Here is a 17,507-nt window from a genome sequence, read left to right on the forward strand (position 1 = left end):
ATGCGTTGTAACAGCATGCGTTGTAAAAACTACGATGTAAAGGCATGCGTGGTAAAACCATGCGTTGTAATGTCATACATCCTGCTGAGTGCAGCAAGCATGGGATCCTCTATGAAGCTGGGGAAATATTAGAGAGACTAGTGAGAAGAAGGAATACGCAGAATGCAGTTTCTAAGCACATCAGCCAAGTATGCCACTGTTTTCAGCCACTCATAAGAGAAAATGTGGACCAGATAGGGAATAATACATGTATTTGTGAAACGTGCTTATCCAAGAGTTTGTTGGTGCTATATTACAGATGCTTGTTTGCCTAGTCAATGGTACACTACTCTTCTCACTTTATTTATTTTCCTTAGTGGCCTTATTTTTAACTACTACTTGGATTGACTTCTGCTCCTATTCAGCAATCTTAGTCTTGATAGCTGTCTTTCAAGTAATTGTTTTATGTAGAGGTGGGCGAGCCACTGAGAGCTCAAGCTAGGCTTGAGTCTGAGGCCTGGCCTAGCTGAAGTTCTTATTGCAACCTCAAGCCCATAATGAGCCAAGCCTTCATGTGGCTTCTGCAAGCCTCCCTCTCTCCCACTACCCATCCCTATTTCCCTCTACCCAGTATGTGCCATTATGGCCAGAGCTGCTGACTTTGGAACTGGGGATCCAGGTTTGAGCCTCGATGCCGGCTCAACATCCTTTGATTCTGGGTATGTCACTTAATTTTCCTGTGCTTATAAACAATGAATGTTGACTGGTGCTCATATAAAGCGCTGCCATACATTTAGGTTGAGTTTGCGCTGTATAAGAACTGCAGAACACTGCACAAAGAGGTAAAAACAAAGCCTTAACATAATAAAAGACAAATAGATACTTGTTTAGTGGGTGCTTTTTACAAAGTGATTAAGAAAACTTGGATAAATCGTGGTCTCCCCTCCTAAATTGTGTGATCTTAGGCAAATATTTTATTTATGCAAACACTTTCAAATATGTGAGTTGTTTAGTTGCCATGCTTTTATTATACAAATTGCAGTACCCGCACTATCGTTCCTCATTTTCACAACTGTAAAGTGTGTAAATCTTATGGGCTGCTAACTGTTTAAAAAACAGTTAATCTAAGAATTGTGGAGGGGCTTTACAGTCACACCTTGAAGTCAGAAGGAAACATATGAAAGGCTTCTCTTTGCCTTCATTAGCAGCTCATTGAGAGCTCTTCTCCTGTCAGCAGCATTTGTTTTGCGCGCTCCTTAAGGCTTCCTACGCGGCGATAAATTAATTGTGCGCGGCCGCCCAGGCGTGCAGCCTAGAGGGAACATACGATCCTATCCCCTTACGGGATCCATGCTGCCCGTGATGAAAATCTCATCGCTTGGAGTAACATAACGAGGACACATCCTCCATCTTCACTGCACCTTAGCGTGTGCTGCACCACTATTGGTCGCATAAACTACACCTGACCATCACATCCATTCACTTAAAACACTAGAACATAGGTCCTAAGGAAAGCCAGCAAATGCAGCAGTGTGGCTGAAACATTTAGACCTCACCTTTTACCACAGGATATTAGAGACGTAATTTAATCTCTACATATAATCATCTCTCTATGTTTTTAACGCTGCCATAGGGCCCACCATTAAAATATTTACCTTTAGTCAAAAGGGACCCAATGGACAGTTTTTAAATTTCACCTCCACCGCGCCACTTTGCACTCACACAACAAAAAACCAGCTCCTCTGTAAATCAGGCCTTGTAGCACACCCAAGGTGCACTCGGCACCTTGGGTGGGACCTGATGATAAAACATGCAACCAACAAGGTTGGTGGGTGAGGGTTTTCATATAAAACAAATGGTTTTCCACACTAGAACTTCTAGCTTCTAAAGTGTGAGCTAGTTCTTCTTGATATCTATTGTACTGTTTAGGGGAAGTGGACTAGCCTCCACACTAACCACCATTTTCCTCTCTCTCTCATTTGATCTACAGGGTGAAATACAATGCCCAGAAGGCCTGGTCAGATTTGAATGCTGCATTGGGAAGGCCGTTCGGTCCTGGGGCTCCTTCAGATCTCAGTTTCTTCAGGGATTGCCCCACCTGCGCTTCTTCCAGCCAATTAGCGTCTGGCGAACTTACATTGGGAAACTCAGGAAAGACTCCTTCTTATGACTAGGAATGACCTGTGTGTCCTTCCAATAGTTTACCCATCAAGAGGAGTGAGATAGGATGGCAATTCGACAGGTCTTAGGCTGGGAAGGACTCCTTCTTATGAATGGGAATTACCTGTGTGGCCTTCCAGTCTAGTGCAATCCTTCCTGAGCTCATCGAGAAGTTTAGTAGAGAACAGATGGTTGGTGCAAGCTGATTAGTCAGAGTTGCTGAGATCTTGATTGGAACCATGTCTAAAGGAGACACTGATGTTGCTGCCTTCGGAGATTCACGAACGGAGTCAGACCTGAGAGGTACAAAATTCTCTAGGTTCCTAATACTTTCAACATTAGAGAGGATGAAGTTGGATTCTTCCCTCAATTGATCCCCTGGTCTAGGAAAGTTGTTGTTACTCAGATTAACTTTTTCTTCGAATTCATTTGCAATGGCATCACACAAAGCGTGTGAGGAGGACTTTCTATAATTCTTTGGGGGAGTACTCAGCCTGGCTGAGTACTAATGAAATGTGTGCCGTGCGCGCTTTTTTGATGTTGCCATGGTAGAGAGCTAAGGTTTTTTTATAGGCTTCTCTGTCACTGGGGTTGTGGGTTTGACACCATCGTCTCTCCAGTTTTTTGCACCGGGTTTTCTCCTTGCTCAAGTCTGGAGTGTGCCATGGGGCTTGTGGACCATGTTTGACTACATGCTGGTGTTTCAGAGGGGCTAAGTTGTATGTTGCTGTTTTTAAGGACTCATGATAATCTGATAGTGCCTTGTCAATTTCCCCCGTCTCCGCTATTGTTAGTGTTATAACCTCCTTGGTGAAGGCGTTCGGAGTGACTTTGCGCCACTGTCTCATAAGTTGTTGCGTAGGTTTTTTTAGGAGTTTTGGTGCACATGTGGAAGTGACACAAAACCCAATTAGTGAGTGGCCTGTCCAAAGGAGGGAGCCAGGGGGCTCTGCAGACATAAAAGTAGAATTAGTAAAAAATCAAATCCATCGTGTGGCCTGCAGTGTGCGTGGGACCTAGGACAATCTGGTTGAGGCCTAGGGTGGTCAGGTCAGCAAGGAGTTGAGATGCCTCCAAATTTAAGGGGTATTCACTGTGCTTGTTGAAGTCACCCAGTAAAGTGAAATGTTTCAATGAAAGTACATGGTGGCAATGAGCTCCATACTTTGAGATTAAAGTATCCTATGGTCCCTGGCGGACAATATACAAGGGCTTCTTTCCAACAATACTGGCCAGAGCGTTCTACCCTAAAGACGCATATCACTATCCATTCCTCAGAAAGGATTTCAATTAGGGAGACTTTCAAGGAGTCTTCAAAAACGATGGCTATTCCCCCACCCATTCTGTCTTCCCTGTTCGTTCTTAGTGTAGCATCCTGCTACAATAATCACAGACACTAGATAGTACCATCACTGGAGCTTTATTATCATACATCTACTCTCGTCCCTGTCCCTACTCTGACTGCCCTTTCCTGTCCATTCCCCTCTGCCCACCTAGCTCCGCCCACCCCAGCTACTGGACTGCTAACTTCGTTACATCTCCCCCTTTCTTAATAAAGTAACAAATGAAATAGAGATTAGTCCATCTCTGCAATCAGTCTCTTGGGAGGCCGCACGTGACGGCGGGGTCTCTCTGGTGGGGACACGACACCTGCAGGAGAGGGTTCTTCTATAGGTGAAGGTCCGGTGTCGGGTGCGACAGTCTCAGGGTTGTCCCGGCTTTCAGGTGTGGGGACCACAGGTGTACTTTCATGGACTTCAGGAGAGCACTTCTTGAAATGAGAAGCGTTGCGGGTGACTCTTCGTGTCTCTGATTCTGCTGTCACCATGGTGCCCTTTTGTTGGGTAATTGTTAGGGGCTCATCCTTGAAACGACAATCAGTCTTTTGGCGTTGTTCCTGTTTGACAACGACTCTGTCGCCTTCCTTCAGGGAGGGGGACCGGGCCCTTCGCTTGCGGTCCGCATACTCTTTCATCTTGTCTTTGCGGTGCCGATCTGTTATGGCCATTTCTCTGTGTTGTTGATCCGACTGAGGTTTTCTCAGTGCTCCGTCCCATGTGGGGATCCGATTCCTCATTGTCCTCCCAAGCATGAGAGTCGCAGGGCATTGGCCCGTTGTAGAGTGGGGAGTGGTCCTGTAAGCACTAAGGACCTCGTTCAGTGCTGACTGGAGATCTTTCCTTTCGGCCGTGGCTTGCTGGAATGTTCTCTTAATGGTGGACATGAATCTTTCCACAGTGCCGTTGGCCTGAGGCCAGAGTGGCGTGACTTTGCGATGTTGAAAGTCCATGTGTTTCGCGAAGTCGCTGAATTCATGACCATTGAATGGGGGCCCGTTGTCCGTCTTGATGACCCTGGGAACACCCCAAGTCGCGAAGACTTCTTCAAGCACCTTGAGGGTGCAGGCGGCACTGGTGGATGAAATGAACTGGGCCACTGGGAACCTGGAGTATTCATCCAGGATGACGACTACATACTTCCCGGATTGCAGGGGGCCATAAAAGTCCATGGCTACTTCTTGCCATACCCCATCAGGCAATGGGGTCATCTGTAGGGGTGCAGGTGGATTACTGTGGCTGGTCAGTTGGCATGGGTGGCAGTCTTTCAATGTGTCCTCAACCATCTGGTCGAGGGCTGGGAACCAGACACGTTCTCTCAGTGCTCTTTTGGTGGAGACGACTCCTCGATGGCCTTCGTGGGCTAAGTCGATTACTCCCTGTCTCAGTGTCGCTGGTATAACTAGTCTGTGGTCTCTGAGGAGGAGGTCGTCACCGGTTACAGAGAGTTCGTCGGAGACATGTCGGAAGGCTTGGAGTTCTTTCTTGACAGCAGGGCTTTCCTCTTCCTCCTGCGGGTGGTATCTCCATCTGTTGGTTTGGGTACGCTTTATTACTGCTTGTAGGATGCTGTCTTGATTGGTCGCTTCCCGAATGGCGTGCATGGGGATGGCTGGTGGACGAGCATGAGTAGCCACAAAGTGAATGTATTCTTCCGCAATGGAGGGCTCAGTCTCTGATGAGTCTCGGGGGTGGCGAGACATATAGTCAGCTGGATTCTCATCCTTCCCCAGTTTGTGAATGATCGAGAACGTGTACTCTTGCAGCCTCAAGCCCCATCTTTCGATCCTGGGGGGCATCTTGCACTTAGGATTCCCATAGATCGTGACAAGTGCCTGATGGTCGGTTATGAGTGTGAAGTGTTTCCCGTATATGAAGATGTGGAAGTGTTCGCATGCCCACACGACGGCCAGGCTCTCCTTCTCCGGTTGGGAGTATCGTTTCTCAGGGTCTGTGAGGCTCCGACTGGCATAGGCGATGATCCTCCTCTGATCCGACTCATGGTCGTACTGTGCCAGGATGGCTCCTAAACCCACGGGGCTTGCGTCCACGGTGATTTCCGTTTTCCTCTTGGGATTGAAATAGGAGAGGCACTTGGCCGATTCCACGGCGCGTTTGATGTCCTTGAAGGCACGCTCACACTCCGGGGTCCACACAAATTGCGCGCCAGCTTTCGTGAGGAGCCTCAGAGGGTGACTTACGGTGGCGTAATCACGAATGTAGCGGGCGCAGTAGCTGGCCATCCCAAGAAAGGAACGCAGGTCGTTGACGTCCGCCGGACTCTTGGTGTTGTTGAGCGTGGCGATCTTGTCCGGGTCTGGTTTCATGCCACTCGCTGAGAAGATGTGTCCGAAGAATTTCAGGGTCGACTGATGAAATTCACATTTGTCCTTGTTGAGGGTCAACCCGGCTTCCATCAGAGCGAGGCAGACACGATCGAGGGCGGTGTCATGCTCCTGCGTGTCCGAACCATAGACCAAGATATCATCGCTGTAATTAAGGGCGTTAGGGATGTGGTGGATGACGAGACGTATGGCCTCCTGGAAGATCTCGGCGGCTGACGAAACGCCAAAACGACGGTCCCACCTGGAGCGTCGAGAGTCGTGGCTGGAGTGTGAGGACGTGGGAGATCTAGGAGGCTCTTCCTGAACCGCTCTGATGTGATGACGCTTGGCCTCCGATCGTGAGGGTCGTTGCGACCCATCTTGTCTGTCACTGTTGTTGCGTTTTTCTTTGTGGTAATCCCCACACATGGCCTCAAAGTGGTTGGACCGTCCACATTTTCTGCATCGTTGGCCCATGGCAGGGCAGGAGTCGATGTGAGGGTAGTCGTATCCACACCTGAAACATCGCCTCGTGCGTTCAGGTCGGCGATCTCTCCTTTCCGAGACTTTCTTCCTGTAGTCCGGGCGTCGCCTGGGCGAGTACTTGGAGCGCCGCGATCTGTCTCGCGGGTGACGTCTTCCGCTGTCGCGCCGATCCTGTCGCCCTTGCCGTCGTTCAGTGACACGGTTGGCGTGTTCACGGCTGGTACTGGGTCCGGTTTCAATTTCCGCCGCGTTTTCTTCAGCCTGGTCGTATAGTCGGGAGTTCTCTTCGATTTCTGCTAGTTCCTGTGGTTTTCTTAGTAACCGCCGTCTCAGCGATTCCGAGTGACATCCCGTGATTATTTGAGATTTGATGGCGGCATCCGGCGAGAAGTTAGTAAAGTCACAATGTTGGGACTGTCGTCGCAGTCGATGTATGAAGGAGCTCAGTGGTTCTTCCTTTCCCTGGCGCTGCTGGTGAAATTTGTGTCTCTCATAGTCAACGTTCCTCTTATGCAGGAAACGGTTATTTAGAACGTCTCTTACTTTGGCATAGGTGTCACCATCTGTGGCCGGGATCTCTCGTACGATTTTGCTAAGCTCGCGCCCTCCTAGATTGCGAAGGGCTATTATCTTGTCTTTGTCTGGTTCTATTTTGGACCCTTCAATGTAGTCCTCAAAGTCCTCTAGCCATTCTTGCCATTTCAGGCCCATGCTGCTTCCTGTTGTGACTGACAGTGGCTCCGGAGCGCGCAGATGCGTGCCTCCCTTGACTTCAGATTGCGCGGGAGGGTTAGACATCCTGGCGGTGAGTCGTAGGGCCTGTGTCTACTTCCTGCTTCAGTGACTGGGGCGCGTTTCCAAGGGTCGTCCCCTCGTAGCTATCAATGCTTGTTTGTTTCTTGCTTATGCTTATCCTTGACAGCACCAATGCTTGTTGCTTTCCTAGTACAGGTATTTATTTATGTTTTTAACTGGCTCTTGTTAGGGCTTGTTCACTTTCTGCAGGTTGCCTGACTTAAAGATGGCCGCCCATGAATCTCACAGGGTATGTCCTTGAAATCCGCCTGACTCAAAGATGGCCGCCGCTATGGGAATCTCGTTTCCCACGAGATCTCATTCAAGCCTCCATTCTCCACTCGGCACTCACCGGCAGCCGGTTTCTTCAGGCAGCTCACCCTCCGCACCTCTCCAGACGCTCCTCGGACACCGGAGCAGTCAGACGCGATCCAGGCGAACTCCCGGTTCACTGCGTGGCTTGCGGGCGATGTCTCACGCATCGGGGGTGAGCTTTTCTTCCGTTTTGGCGCGAACAGCGCTCGTTCAGCACCGCTTGGCAGGCGGTCTTCGTGGGGCGCCGTCCTCCACGCTGGGGCACTTTCTCTTCTCTTTTGGGGTCTGGCAGAGTCAGGGTAGGCTCCTGGCTTCTGCTCCTGCAGCACTTACTGGTCACTGCGCGCTTCCTGCGCGAGTCGCGTTTTAGCGCGAAAGGGTCTCTTCTGCCTCGAGCGTTCAGACGCTTGGTGCCTCGGCTCCCTCTGGGGTCCCTCTCGACTGCTGGGGGGGGACAGGGTCACCTGCTACCGGCCTCTCGTGGCAGGCCGTAATTTCGTCTTTTTGGTCAGCGTCTCCTTCTCCTCGAGGCTGCCTGGGGACAGGGCTCTCTTGTGAGGTTCTGTGGGTTGGGTTCAAGCGCATCCCATCCTCGTCGCCAGCTGTAGCATCCTGCTACAATAATCACAGACACTAGATAGTACCATCACTGGAGCTTTATTATCATACATCTACTCTCGTCCCTGTCCCTACTCTGACTGCCCTTTCCTGTCCTGTCCCCTCCTCTTCCCCTCTGCCCACCTAGCTCCGCCCACCCCAGCTACTGGACTGCTAACTTCGTTACACTTAGTATGCAATAATTATCCGGGAGCGCTAATGCAATGGAGGGTATGGAGGTAGATTTCAGCCAGGTCTCTGTTAGAAATCCTAGATCGGGTGACACAGAAGTCAGCATGTCCCAAATTTTGATTACATGCCTAGGCGATGATCTTACGTTGCCTAAGAATTCCTTCCAGACCTGTGAGGACTGAGGGAAAGAGTTGCTAAGGACAAGGAAAGGTGAGTCATAACTAAGGCTCCCTGTTTTCCGTTTTTACTGATTTTTACAGATAAATGCAAACAGATAACATTTATTTTCTTGTCTGTATTTATTTTTAAATGTGGATAAAAACGGAAATTGGGCTGCTTTTTGAGTAATTCTTAATGCTGTCAGCCATGACTGCCAGGACTATAGCGGTGGAAATTGACAGGTAAGGAGATTAAAAAAGAAAGGAATTTTAGTAAAGAGGCTTTAACACCAGTAGATATGCACAAGGTTGATACTGAAATGCACACATTTTCATATAAGTGCATTGATTTATCTTCTGCGGGTGTTCACAATACTGAAACCTGGCAGGGATTCAAGCACAAGTGCATATGTATTCGTTAAATAAATGTGGAAACATACTAATTTCAGATTAATTTTTCTACCAAACCCAAAATAAATATGGATAAATTCAGATAAAATGAGCAAAAAATAAATATGGATAAATACAGACGGAAATGTCATAAAAATAAGTACTCTAAAACCGTGAGCCCTAGTCATAACCCGTGGTATAGGTCTTACCTGGTGGGTTTAGAGGGTGCTTTCCCCCTTGATTCTGTGTAAGGCTTTGAAAGTGACATCTCAAACAAGTTAACGGACCTTCGAGGTGAAGTGGAAAACTTTGATTGCAGCAGTGTTAATTAGGGGTTAACCCCTTACCTTGGTTTCCCATGCAAATATGTTCCTTCACAGAATAGGTAATTTTAAATGTGATTTTAAGTTCTTTGGGGAAAAGGGTAGGTAGGGGGCCTGGCTCCTAATGGAGACAGAAGGGCAAGCATGGGCGCAGACGGGTGCAGACAAACTTGCTTTTGGTGTGCCCTCTGCACGCGTCCGCTGTGTGCCAGCACTGACACGTGACTTAAATAGAAGACCGGGAGCGCAGCTAGATTACTGCATCTTTCCAGGCAGCAGCAAGAATATTTGACCATACATTACTACTCCTGATCTCACTGATCTGGCTTCCTTTTGAAGCATGAAATGTATTTAAATTGCCATGGATCACCCAATGGGTGAAGGGAATGTGAGCAATTGCTCCAAAACTTGCCAGAACTCATGAGGACAACAGTGCAGGAACACTGAAATGTTCCAACTCGCGACATCAACTATGAAGAAATCTAAAATGCTGAAATAGTCCTTCTCTGGAAGTTCTCCCGGAATTCGGAATTTCACCCTTTCATATATCAAGGTAATAACATTTCCTGAAATATTTAAAAAGTAACTTAAGGTGCGCACTGAAGCCTCCACGAAGAAACGCACGGGCTCGGGCGTGGCACGGAAAACGTGCGGCCGTCATCTTCACAGCTCCCCTTGTAACGGAGAGCAGAACGAGCTATCTTTTTTGGAAGATAAAGTCGTAGTCAAGAGGCTATTGTTTGGTGTGGTTGGCTCGACGGACACATTGACGCCTCCCCCTGAGGGCGATGGAGTCGGAGACAGTAAAAGAAGAGGGCCGGGAGTCGGGACCGGACGGCGGGACAACAAGACTGTGTGGCACTGGTGGCAGCTGCAGTAGCAGCAGTATTAGTAATTAATTTAATTCAGCCTGTTAATTCACGGCCATCACACAGGGGCCAGCCAGCCGGGCATGGACACCAGAGCAGCGCGCCACCAGTCCCCCGCGCACCAAGAGGGATCGAAACTAGTTTAAACTGCGCAACATGTCACATGCAGCAGGTGCGCTTGCACAGTGCACTCTACTGCATGATTTTTTTTGCTCACAATTTTGCCGCCTAATGGCAGAAACGGCCCTGGCGATGGTGCGGGACAAACGCTCTGATGTTCAGCAACCCTCGGGGCGAGGAGCCCAGGCTACCTTTACAATTATGCAACAGTGCATCGGCAAAGGTGCGTCCTTGGCATATGAAGGTAAGGTGTACACCGTTCTTTACCTGATCCCGACAGCTAGGAGAGTGTCGCCCTATGAAATGAGTGAAATACAAACTGTCCGCTCGTGTACCCGCGTGCCTCATTATTCACGCCGGTGGTTGCTTGTGAGGGCAGGTCTTTAAGTGGGATGAAAAAACTGGGGTGAGGTCTCAACAGGGCGTGGCCAAAATAATTAAGGGCGTGGCTTAAAACACCCTTAAGCTAAAAAACTGTGATTAGCATAGTATGTCGCCCGACTTGTATTTTGCTGTTTCTGTCATTGCAGATCCACCCGGATATATGATACATCAAGTAACGTCATACCTCCAAGAAGTCAGGTCTAGTGGCTTTGTCAATGGTTGGTAGTTGCAGTAGATAAATAAGCAGCAACTAAATGCTTGTATATAATATTGAAATAGCTTCCACTTAATGCCCTGGTGACACCATGACGATCGTGTTGCTGCTCCTGAGTTTCAAAATGAGGGAAATCCAGAGAGAAAATGACTCTCTTTAAAGGATTCCCCCTCCCCTACAACGCTCACCTGGCATGACGTCAAGGCTTATTCTGCACTAGTGAGAAGTGAGCAGTGTGAGCAGCGCGCATCCATGTGCCTGCTGTCACTGCAGTCCGGAAAAAACGGACCGCCTGTGCCAGGGCACAAAACAGAGCCCGATAGAGACCCATTTCGAAGCCCCCTTTAAAAAACTGCGGGCGCTCAGCACCGGTGAGACCCGGCCCACTTAAAGCCCTGGGTGAGGGGCAGTGGCACTTATATTTAGGGAACGGCTCTTATTGTTCCCATATCAGATACTTATACTCCATAAGTATCTGATATGGGAACAATAAGAGCCGTTCCCTAAATACTTATACTCCATAAGTATCTGATATGGGAACAATAAGAGCCGTTCCCTAAATATAAGTGCCACTGCCCCTCACCCAGGGCTTTAAGTGGGCCGGGTCTCACCGGTAAGAGAGGGAAAACACAGATCGGAAAGACAAGGAAGAAAAAGACGACAAAACCGTTGTAAACAGAAAGCAGGCGCCAGCAGGTGTGAAAAGGAGTACCAGGGAGTGCCTGGTAGTAGGTTAAAGGTACCCGCCTTAGTATTCCCAGCGCCGAACATTAATTGCATCGGCTTCGCAGAGTTTTTTTTCACACATTAAGCACTGGAAGTGACAAAAAAAAGAAGATATTGGTATATATCGCTTCTGGTTACTGAATTGACACATTTTAAATGCGCCCCTTGAAAGCCATCTATTCACGAATCGTTTTAATGCGCATACAACTTTCTTTTTCTCAATAGGGACAGACTGCAGTTAGCAGCAAGCGCTCAGCTCACTGAGCTATTTTACCCGCAATGAATCTGTCCTTGTGTAACGTAACGGGTACTCATATAAAGCGCTCCAATACCTTAGAGTCGAGTTCGCGCAATATAAAACCGCAAAAAAAATGACCGACCACTGGGAGTTACCCACAGATTACATTCTCAGCAGCGTAGTTTAGCTCACTGAGCTATTTTACTGGCAAAGACCGACCACTGTATGTTACCACAGTACACAGATTACATTCTCAGCAGCGTAGTTTAGGTCACTGATCTATTTTACTGGCAATGGCCGACCACTGTTTGTTACCCACAGTGCACAGATTACATTCTCAGCAGCGTAGTTTAGCTCACTGAGCTATTTTACTGGCAATGACCGACCACTGTTTGTTACCCGCAGTACACAGCTTACATTCTCAGCAGGGACGAGTCAACCTTTCGGTAGCATTCTTCAACCCAATTTAAAAAAGTGCCATATAATAAATTAAAACGGTCAACCAAAGTTTCAATTATACGTAAGGGAACCTGCGAGTACTGAACTAATAACACATCATCTAAAATATTGCCAAATCACCGCTCTTTTTCGCTTTCACCTTTTCACATAAACAGTTTACAATTTGAACCATTTCGTAAGCGCTTTACTTTGTTAATCTCAATAAATAACCGTAAAAGGGTCATGTGGCAGTTATTTATATTTTCAAACATCAACGCCACTTTGCCTCGCGCAGAAGTCAGAACAGTTAAACGGATAGTCCATACGAAGTTCGATGGCCAAAGCACGGAATCGGCGGCAATCTGCCAAAGCTTCTCCAGATACAAGAACTTCATGAAGGCAGACACATAAGATGTGGTTTTAATATAGAAGTTACCGATCACACCGAACCAGTGTATCCATTATTATTATTATTTATTTTTTAATAAGAATAAAAAAGGCTAGTACATACCTTCCTTCCATCATGCAAGAAGACACAGCTGTTCAACAGGCAGCAGTTGAGCAGCGAGGCGCTCGTGGGATGGACGGGAGTGATCAGGCTTAGGGCAGGTCGAACACGTTTATCTTGCTATGTTCGCGTGTGCAAGCCCAGCCTTCACGGACACTTCATGTAGCAGGATGTCTCTCACTTCCTCAGGGGATACGACGGTTTAAAAAGCACATACGCAATATTTAAGTATATTATAGATTATTAAACTGTAAATCCGTGGACCTGCCATACATTATTTTATGGTAATGCAACGTTGCAATACCTTCATTTTCTTACAGGCTCCAAATAAAGGATTTTCTATAGAATAAAGAAACAAATAAAGGCCTTTCTGCATTCATAAATGAACTCTAAGCCTTTCGACAGATCTACCTCTACTCTGGTGTCTTATTAAAGTCAAAGTTGCATTTTAGAAAACTAAATGCTCCCGCAAGAGCCCTGTTCATGTTTACACCAGGGGCGTAGCTTCTGATGGTGCAGCAGGTGCAGTGGCGCCGGGTCCGCTCAACCCTGTTTATGATTGAATGAATGAATGAATGTCGATTTATAGAGCGCATAGTTACCCGGAAGCATCCCAGTGCTAAACCAAAACAGAGAGATCGAAACGGTAGAAGCCAAGAGATAAGTGCAGAGGAATTAGGGAAACAGGTGGGTTTTTAAAAGTTTCCGAAAGCACCGGTGGCAGTGTTCAGCCCGTAGTTTCAGTGGGAGGGAGTTCCACAGTTTAGCTGTGTTAACCGAGAAACGCCTGCCTTCTGTGCGTGCCTTTTTGACTCTAGGCACCATGACCAGGTGCTCGCCATCTGAGCGAAGTGGTCTGTTGGCTTTGTAGGGCAGGACTCATTTCTTCAGTATGGGGGGCCCATTGCCCTGCAGCAGTTTGTGGGAGCCAATGCAGTAATTTAAGTGCCGGTTTGGCTGAGGATCTGACTGGGGTGCCCGTGAGGAGTCGTGCCGCCGCATTCTGAATATGCTGGAGTTTGTTAAGGGTGGTTTCTGGTGCCCCAAGGAAGATGGCGTTGCTATAATCCAATCTGGAAAGGATAAGACCTTGGATAAGCAGTTTCTTAGAGGAGTATGGGAGTAGTGGCAGAACCTTCCGTGCTGATCGGAGGAGGCCAAAACATGCTCCCGCCATTTTTTTGGCCTGGGTCTTGAATGAGAGGTCCTGTTCCATCCAGACCCCCAGACTTTTGATCTCATTTTTTTGGGTAGGGGGTTCTCCAATACAGGTGGGCCAGATGTTGGGGGGCAAGGAGGGTCCTTTATGCCCTAACAGCATGATTTCTGTCTTGGACCCATTCAGTTTAAGGGAGGACTCGCACATCCAGGTGTGGATATTGGATAGGCAGGAGTGTAGGGAGTCCGGGCACTGAGCATGTTGGGATAGGGAGACAACCAGTTGGGTGTCGTCAGCGTAGCTCACGATTTTGATTCCAAATGGGGCGACCACCTCCTCCAGTGGGGCCATGTACACATTGAATAATGTAGGGCTTAAAGAGGAGCCTTGTGGTACCCCGCACTGGAGGGGGATAGCGTCCTATCGTGAGTTGTTCTCCCATACCTGGAAGGTGCGGTTGGTGAGAAATGAGGTAAGCCAGGACAAGGCAGTTCCTACCACCCCCAACTCTGTTAGTTGCCGAATGAGGACTTGGTGGTTCACAGTGTCGAAAGCTGCACTTAGATCCAGGAGGATCACTGCCACAGGTCCGCCTGAGTCCAATATGCATCTTGTCTCCTCGACGACTGCCAGAAGGGCGGTGTCCGTGCCCTGTCTGGGGCGAAAGCCAGTTTGCGAGCTCCTGAGAAGGCCGTTAGACTCTAAGAAATGAGACAGTTTTTGATTGACCAGTCTCTCCGTGACTTTACTCAGTCCCGGGAGAAGAGAGATTGGTCTATAATTAGCCAAAACTGCCGGGTCTAATAGAGGCTTTTTTAGAAGGGCTTTGACAGTAGCTCTCTTCCAGCCAGATGGAACCACTCCCTGCAGAAGTGAAGCATTAATGAGGTCAGTGACAGGTGAGGCAATGGTGGTTGCAATCTGCTTCAAGATTTGCATGTGTACCGGGTCATTAGGGGAGCCGCTTTTGACTAGGGCCAGGGATTTAAGTACCTCGTCCATTGATACAGGGCCGAAGGCATTGAGCTGAGTGTCGGGCGGTGCTGGTTGGAAGCTGGTATCAGTTCCAGGATCGGTTTGGGGTAGTGTGGCCAAGATGTTAGAGATCTTGGTGTCAAAGTAGTTCGCCAATTTGTTGCATTTGGGCCCAGCGTTGTCTTGGGGCAGGTTCCGGTAGCTTGAGCAGTTCCTTGATGATAAGGAAGGTTTCTCTGGAAGAGTTCGATGAGATTTTGATTCTGTCTTCAAAGAATTGTTTCTTGGTGCTGCGCAGAGCAGCCTTATATAATCTCATGGCGGAGCGGTAGCCATCTTTGCTGGCATCCGCCTAGTCTTTCCTCCAGGAGCGCTCCAGCTTCTTACATCCTTTTCTAAGGAGTTTCAGCTCGGGCGTATACCAGGGGGCTGAGTCGGCTCTCTTCTCCTTTTTGAGAATGTTTTTTTTGGGAGAATAGAGTCCAGAGAGCTTGTGAGCCAGGTTTCAAGGTTAGCATCTGCAGTCACAGGGTCGAGAGCCGGAGGGGGGTACGAATGTTCTAGTTTGCAGATCCAATTCTCAACCGAGAGTTTGGACCAGACCCTGTCCACTACATATTTTTTAGGGGGTTGAGGTGGCCTGGTCATGACTGTCCAGAAGAAAGGGACCAAGAAATTGTCTGTCCACGGGAGAGGCAAGGGGGGGATAGCTTTTAAAGCAGGAGCGTTGGAAAAAATAGGGTCGAGCAGATGTCCTTTGTTGTGGGTTGCCCCCGTATTGATAAGTTCCAGCTCATAGGAGGTGAGATCGAGGTGGAGGTCGGTTGCAACCTGGTCCAGAGGGTCATTAAAAGGAAGATTAAGATCTCCCAAGATCATAAAATTGGGGGCAGAGGATGCCAAGACTGTAACCGTTTCTATCAGGGCATTAGCAAAGTGTCTGGGGCATCCAGGTGGGCAGAATATAAGTACGCCGGAGAGGGATACTGTAGGTGAGAATTGTATAAGAAAATGGCAGCTCTCGCATTCGGCGATGCCAATATCTTTTATCCTACATACGAAGTTGTCTCTGTATAGTATAGCCAGACCGCCTCCTCTGCCAAATGGTCTAATCTGATAGTGAATTAAGTATCCTTGGGGGAGAGTGCTTACAATATCGGCCTCTGAGTTGAGTGTCAACCATGTCTCAGTTAGAAACAGGATGTCCAGTTTATGGTCCTGCAGTAGGGAGTTGATCTCAAGGGAATGTTTGGGGAGGGATCTACAGTTCAGGAGGGCCATTTGGAGGGAGTAGGGTTTGTAAGTGGGGGGGGGGCTGCAAATATCACAGGTGTGGAATACCTTTTCTCCGTTATATACATAATGACAGTTCGAGTTTTTAAGGGGTCTTAGTGACATGAGGTCTCCTTGAGTGTAGCTGATACGTCTCCCTAGCGAATCGGGCATAGGTTTTGGCCCTAGGCCCGGCTGGTCCCGGACGGGCACAGACGGGCTTGCCTTTGGCGCGCCTTCGCGCGCTGGCGGCGCGCCCACAGCGTGCGTCGGCTGCGCGTCCGACCCAGGCACAATTTTTTATGGTGTAGAGGGGGGGCGTGGCCTCTGGCCGGTAGGCGTGGCCTTGTTGCACTCGCTGATGGCGGCAAAAGGAATTTTCACGCCCGCGGCAGCGTCAACATCGGCTGCGCGGAAATAACGGCGATTGCGATGGGGGGGAGTGCTCAGGGCAGAGTGACAACAGTAAGTAAAGTGACAATTTTTAGCAAGGTAAAAGTTTTTAAAAGAGAGCTAGACTCCCGGCTTCCGCCTCAGGAGCTTTCTGTCAGGCTAGTGCGTGCTATTGGCTCAGCGCGTCTTATATAGCGGGTGGGGGGCGTGGCCTCTGGCCGGTATGCGTGGCCTCGTTGCACTCACTGATGGTGGCTAAAGGAATTTTCAGGCCCGCGGCTGCGTCAACATCGGCTGTGCGGAAATAACGGCGATTGCGAAGGAGGGGGAGTGCTCAGGGCAGAGTGACAACAATAAGAAAAGTGACAATTTTTAGCAAGGTAAAAGTTTTTAAAAGAGAGCTAGACTCCCGGCTTCCGCCTCAGGAGCTTTCTGTCAGGATAGTGCGTGCTATTGGCTCAGCGCGTCTTATATAGCGGTTGGGGGGGCGTGGCCTCTGGCCGGTAGGCGTGGCCTCGTTGCACTCGCTGATGGCGGCAAAAGGAATTTTCAGGCCCGCGGCAGCGTCAACATCGGCTGCGCGGAAATAACGGCGATTGCGAAGGGGGGGGAGTGCTCAGGGCAGAGTGACAACAGTAAGTTAAGTTTATAGTTATACGTCACTAGCTGTCCAGCAGTAAGATGCCCCATTTGCCTTGCTTGCATCCGGACCCATGGCGCCCCTGCTACACGACTGGTTTACACAAATGCAAATCATGTTGATTGGTTGAATAGGCAAACTCAGCTTTTTTTTCGATTTTGATAACCCTATATCAGGGGTCGAACTGCATTAAAAAAATGGGACTCTGACGCTGTGTGCACTGAGGCTGGGGTGAGTGACGGTGGAGGCGGGGTAACAGCAGAGGCTAAAATTCAAAAAAATATTCTGTAATTTTTTTAGGTCTTTCACATACAACTAACTGCATATAAAACAAATATCTGCTTAAATGAAAAATAAATTCAAGTTAAGTTAACCAGTGAGAAGTGTACTATCCAACATTATGAAACCTCTAAATTGATGCCCTGCAGAGGTCTGTCTGTGCAACCAGAGAGCCACATAACTGAATCCTGGTGGGTGTAGCAAAGAATAGTGGCTTGTGTATGTTTAGTGCTATG

General features: G+C 48.5%; 1 protein-coding gene across 1 annotated transcript in view; it reads right to left on the reverse strand.

Moving 5' to 3' along the window:
• LOC144829101 (cytidine monophosphate-N-acetylneuraminic acid hydroxylase-like) overlaps nucleotides 1-12,732 on the reverse strand; it is a 694,590-nt gene extending 681,858 nt beyond the window's left edge. The window contains exon 1 of the mRNA XM_078687905.1: nucleotides 12,557-12,732. Within this exon, the coding sequence (XP_078544031.1) occupies nucleotides 12,557-12,570 (14 nt within the window). The 5' untranslated portion in view covers nucleotides 12,571-12,732. The remainder of the gene's footprint in view (nucleotides 1-12,556) is intronic.
• Nucleotides 12,733-17,507: the final 4,775 nt, after the last annotated feature.

This window comes from Lissotriton helveticus, chromosome 4_1, assembly GCF_964261635.1.
Source record: "Lissotriton helveticus chromosome 4_1, aLisHel1.1, whole genome shotgun sequence".
NCBI classification, from domain to species: domain Eukaryota; kingdom Metazoa; phylum Chordata; class Amphibia; order Caudata; family Salamandridae; genus Lissotriton; species Lissotriton helveticus.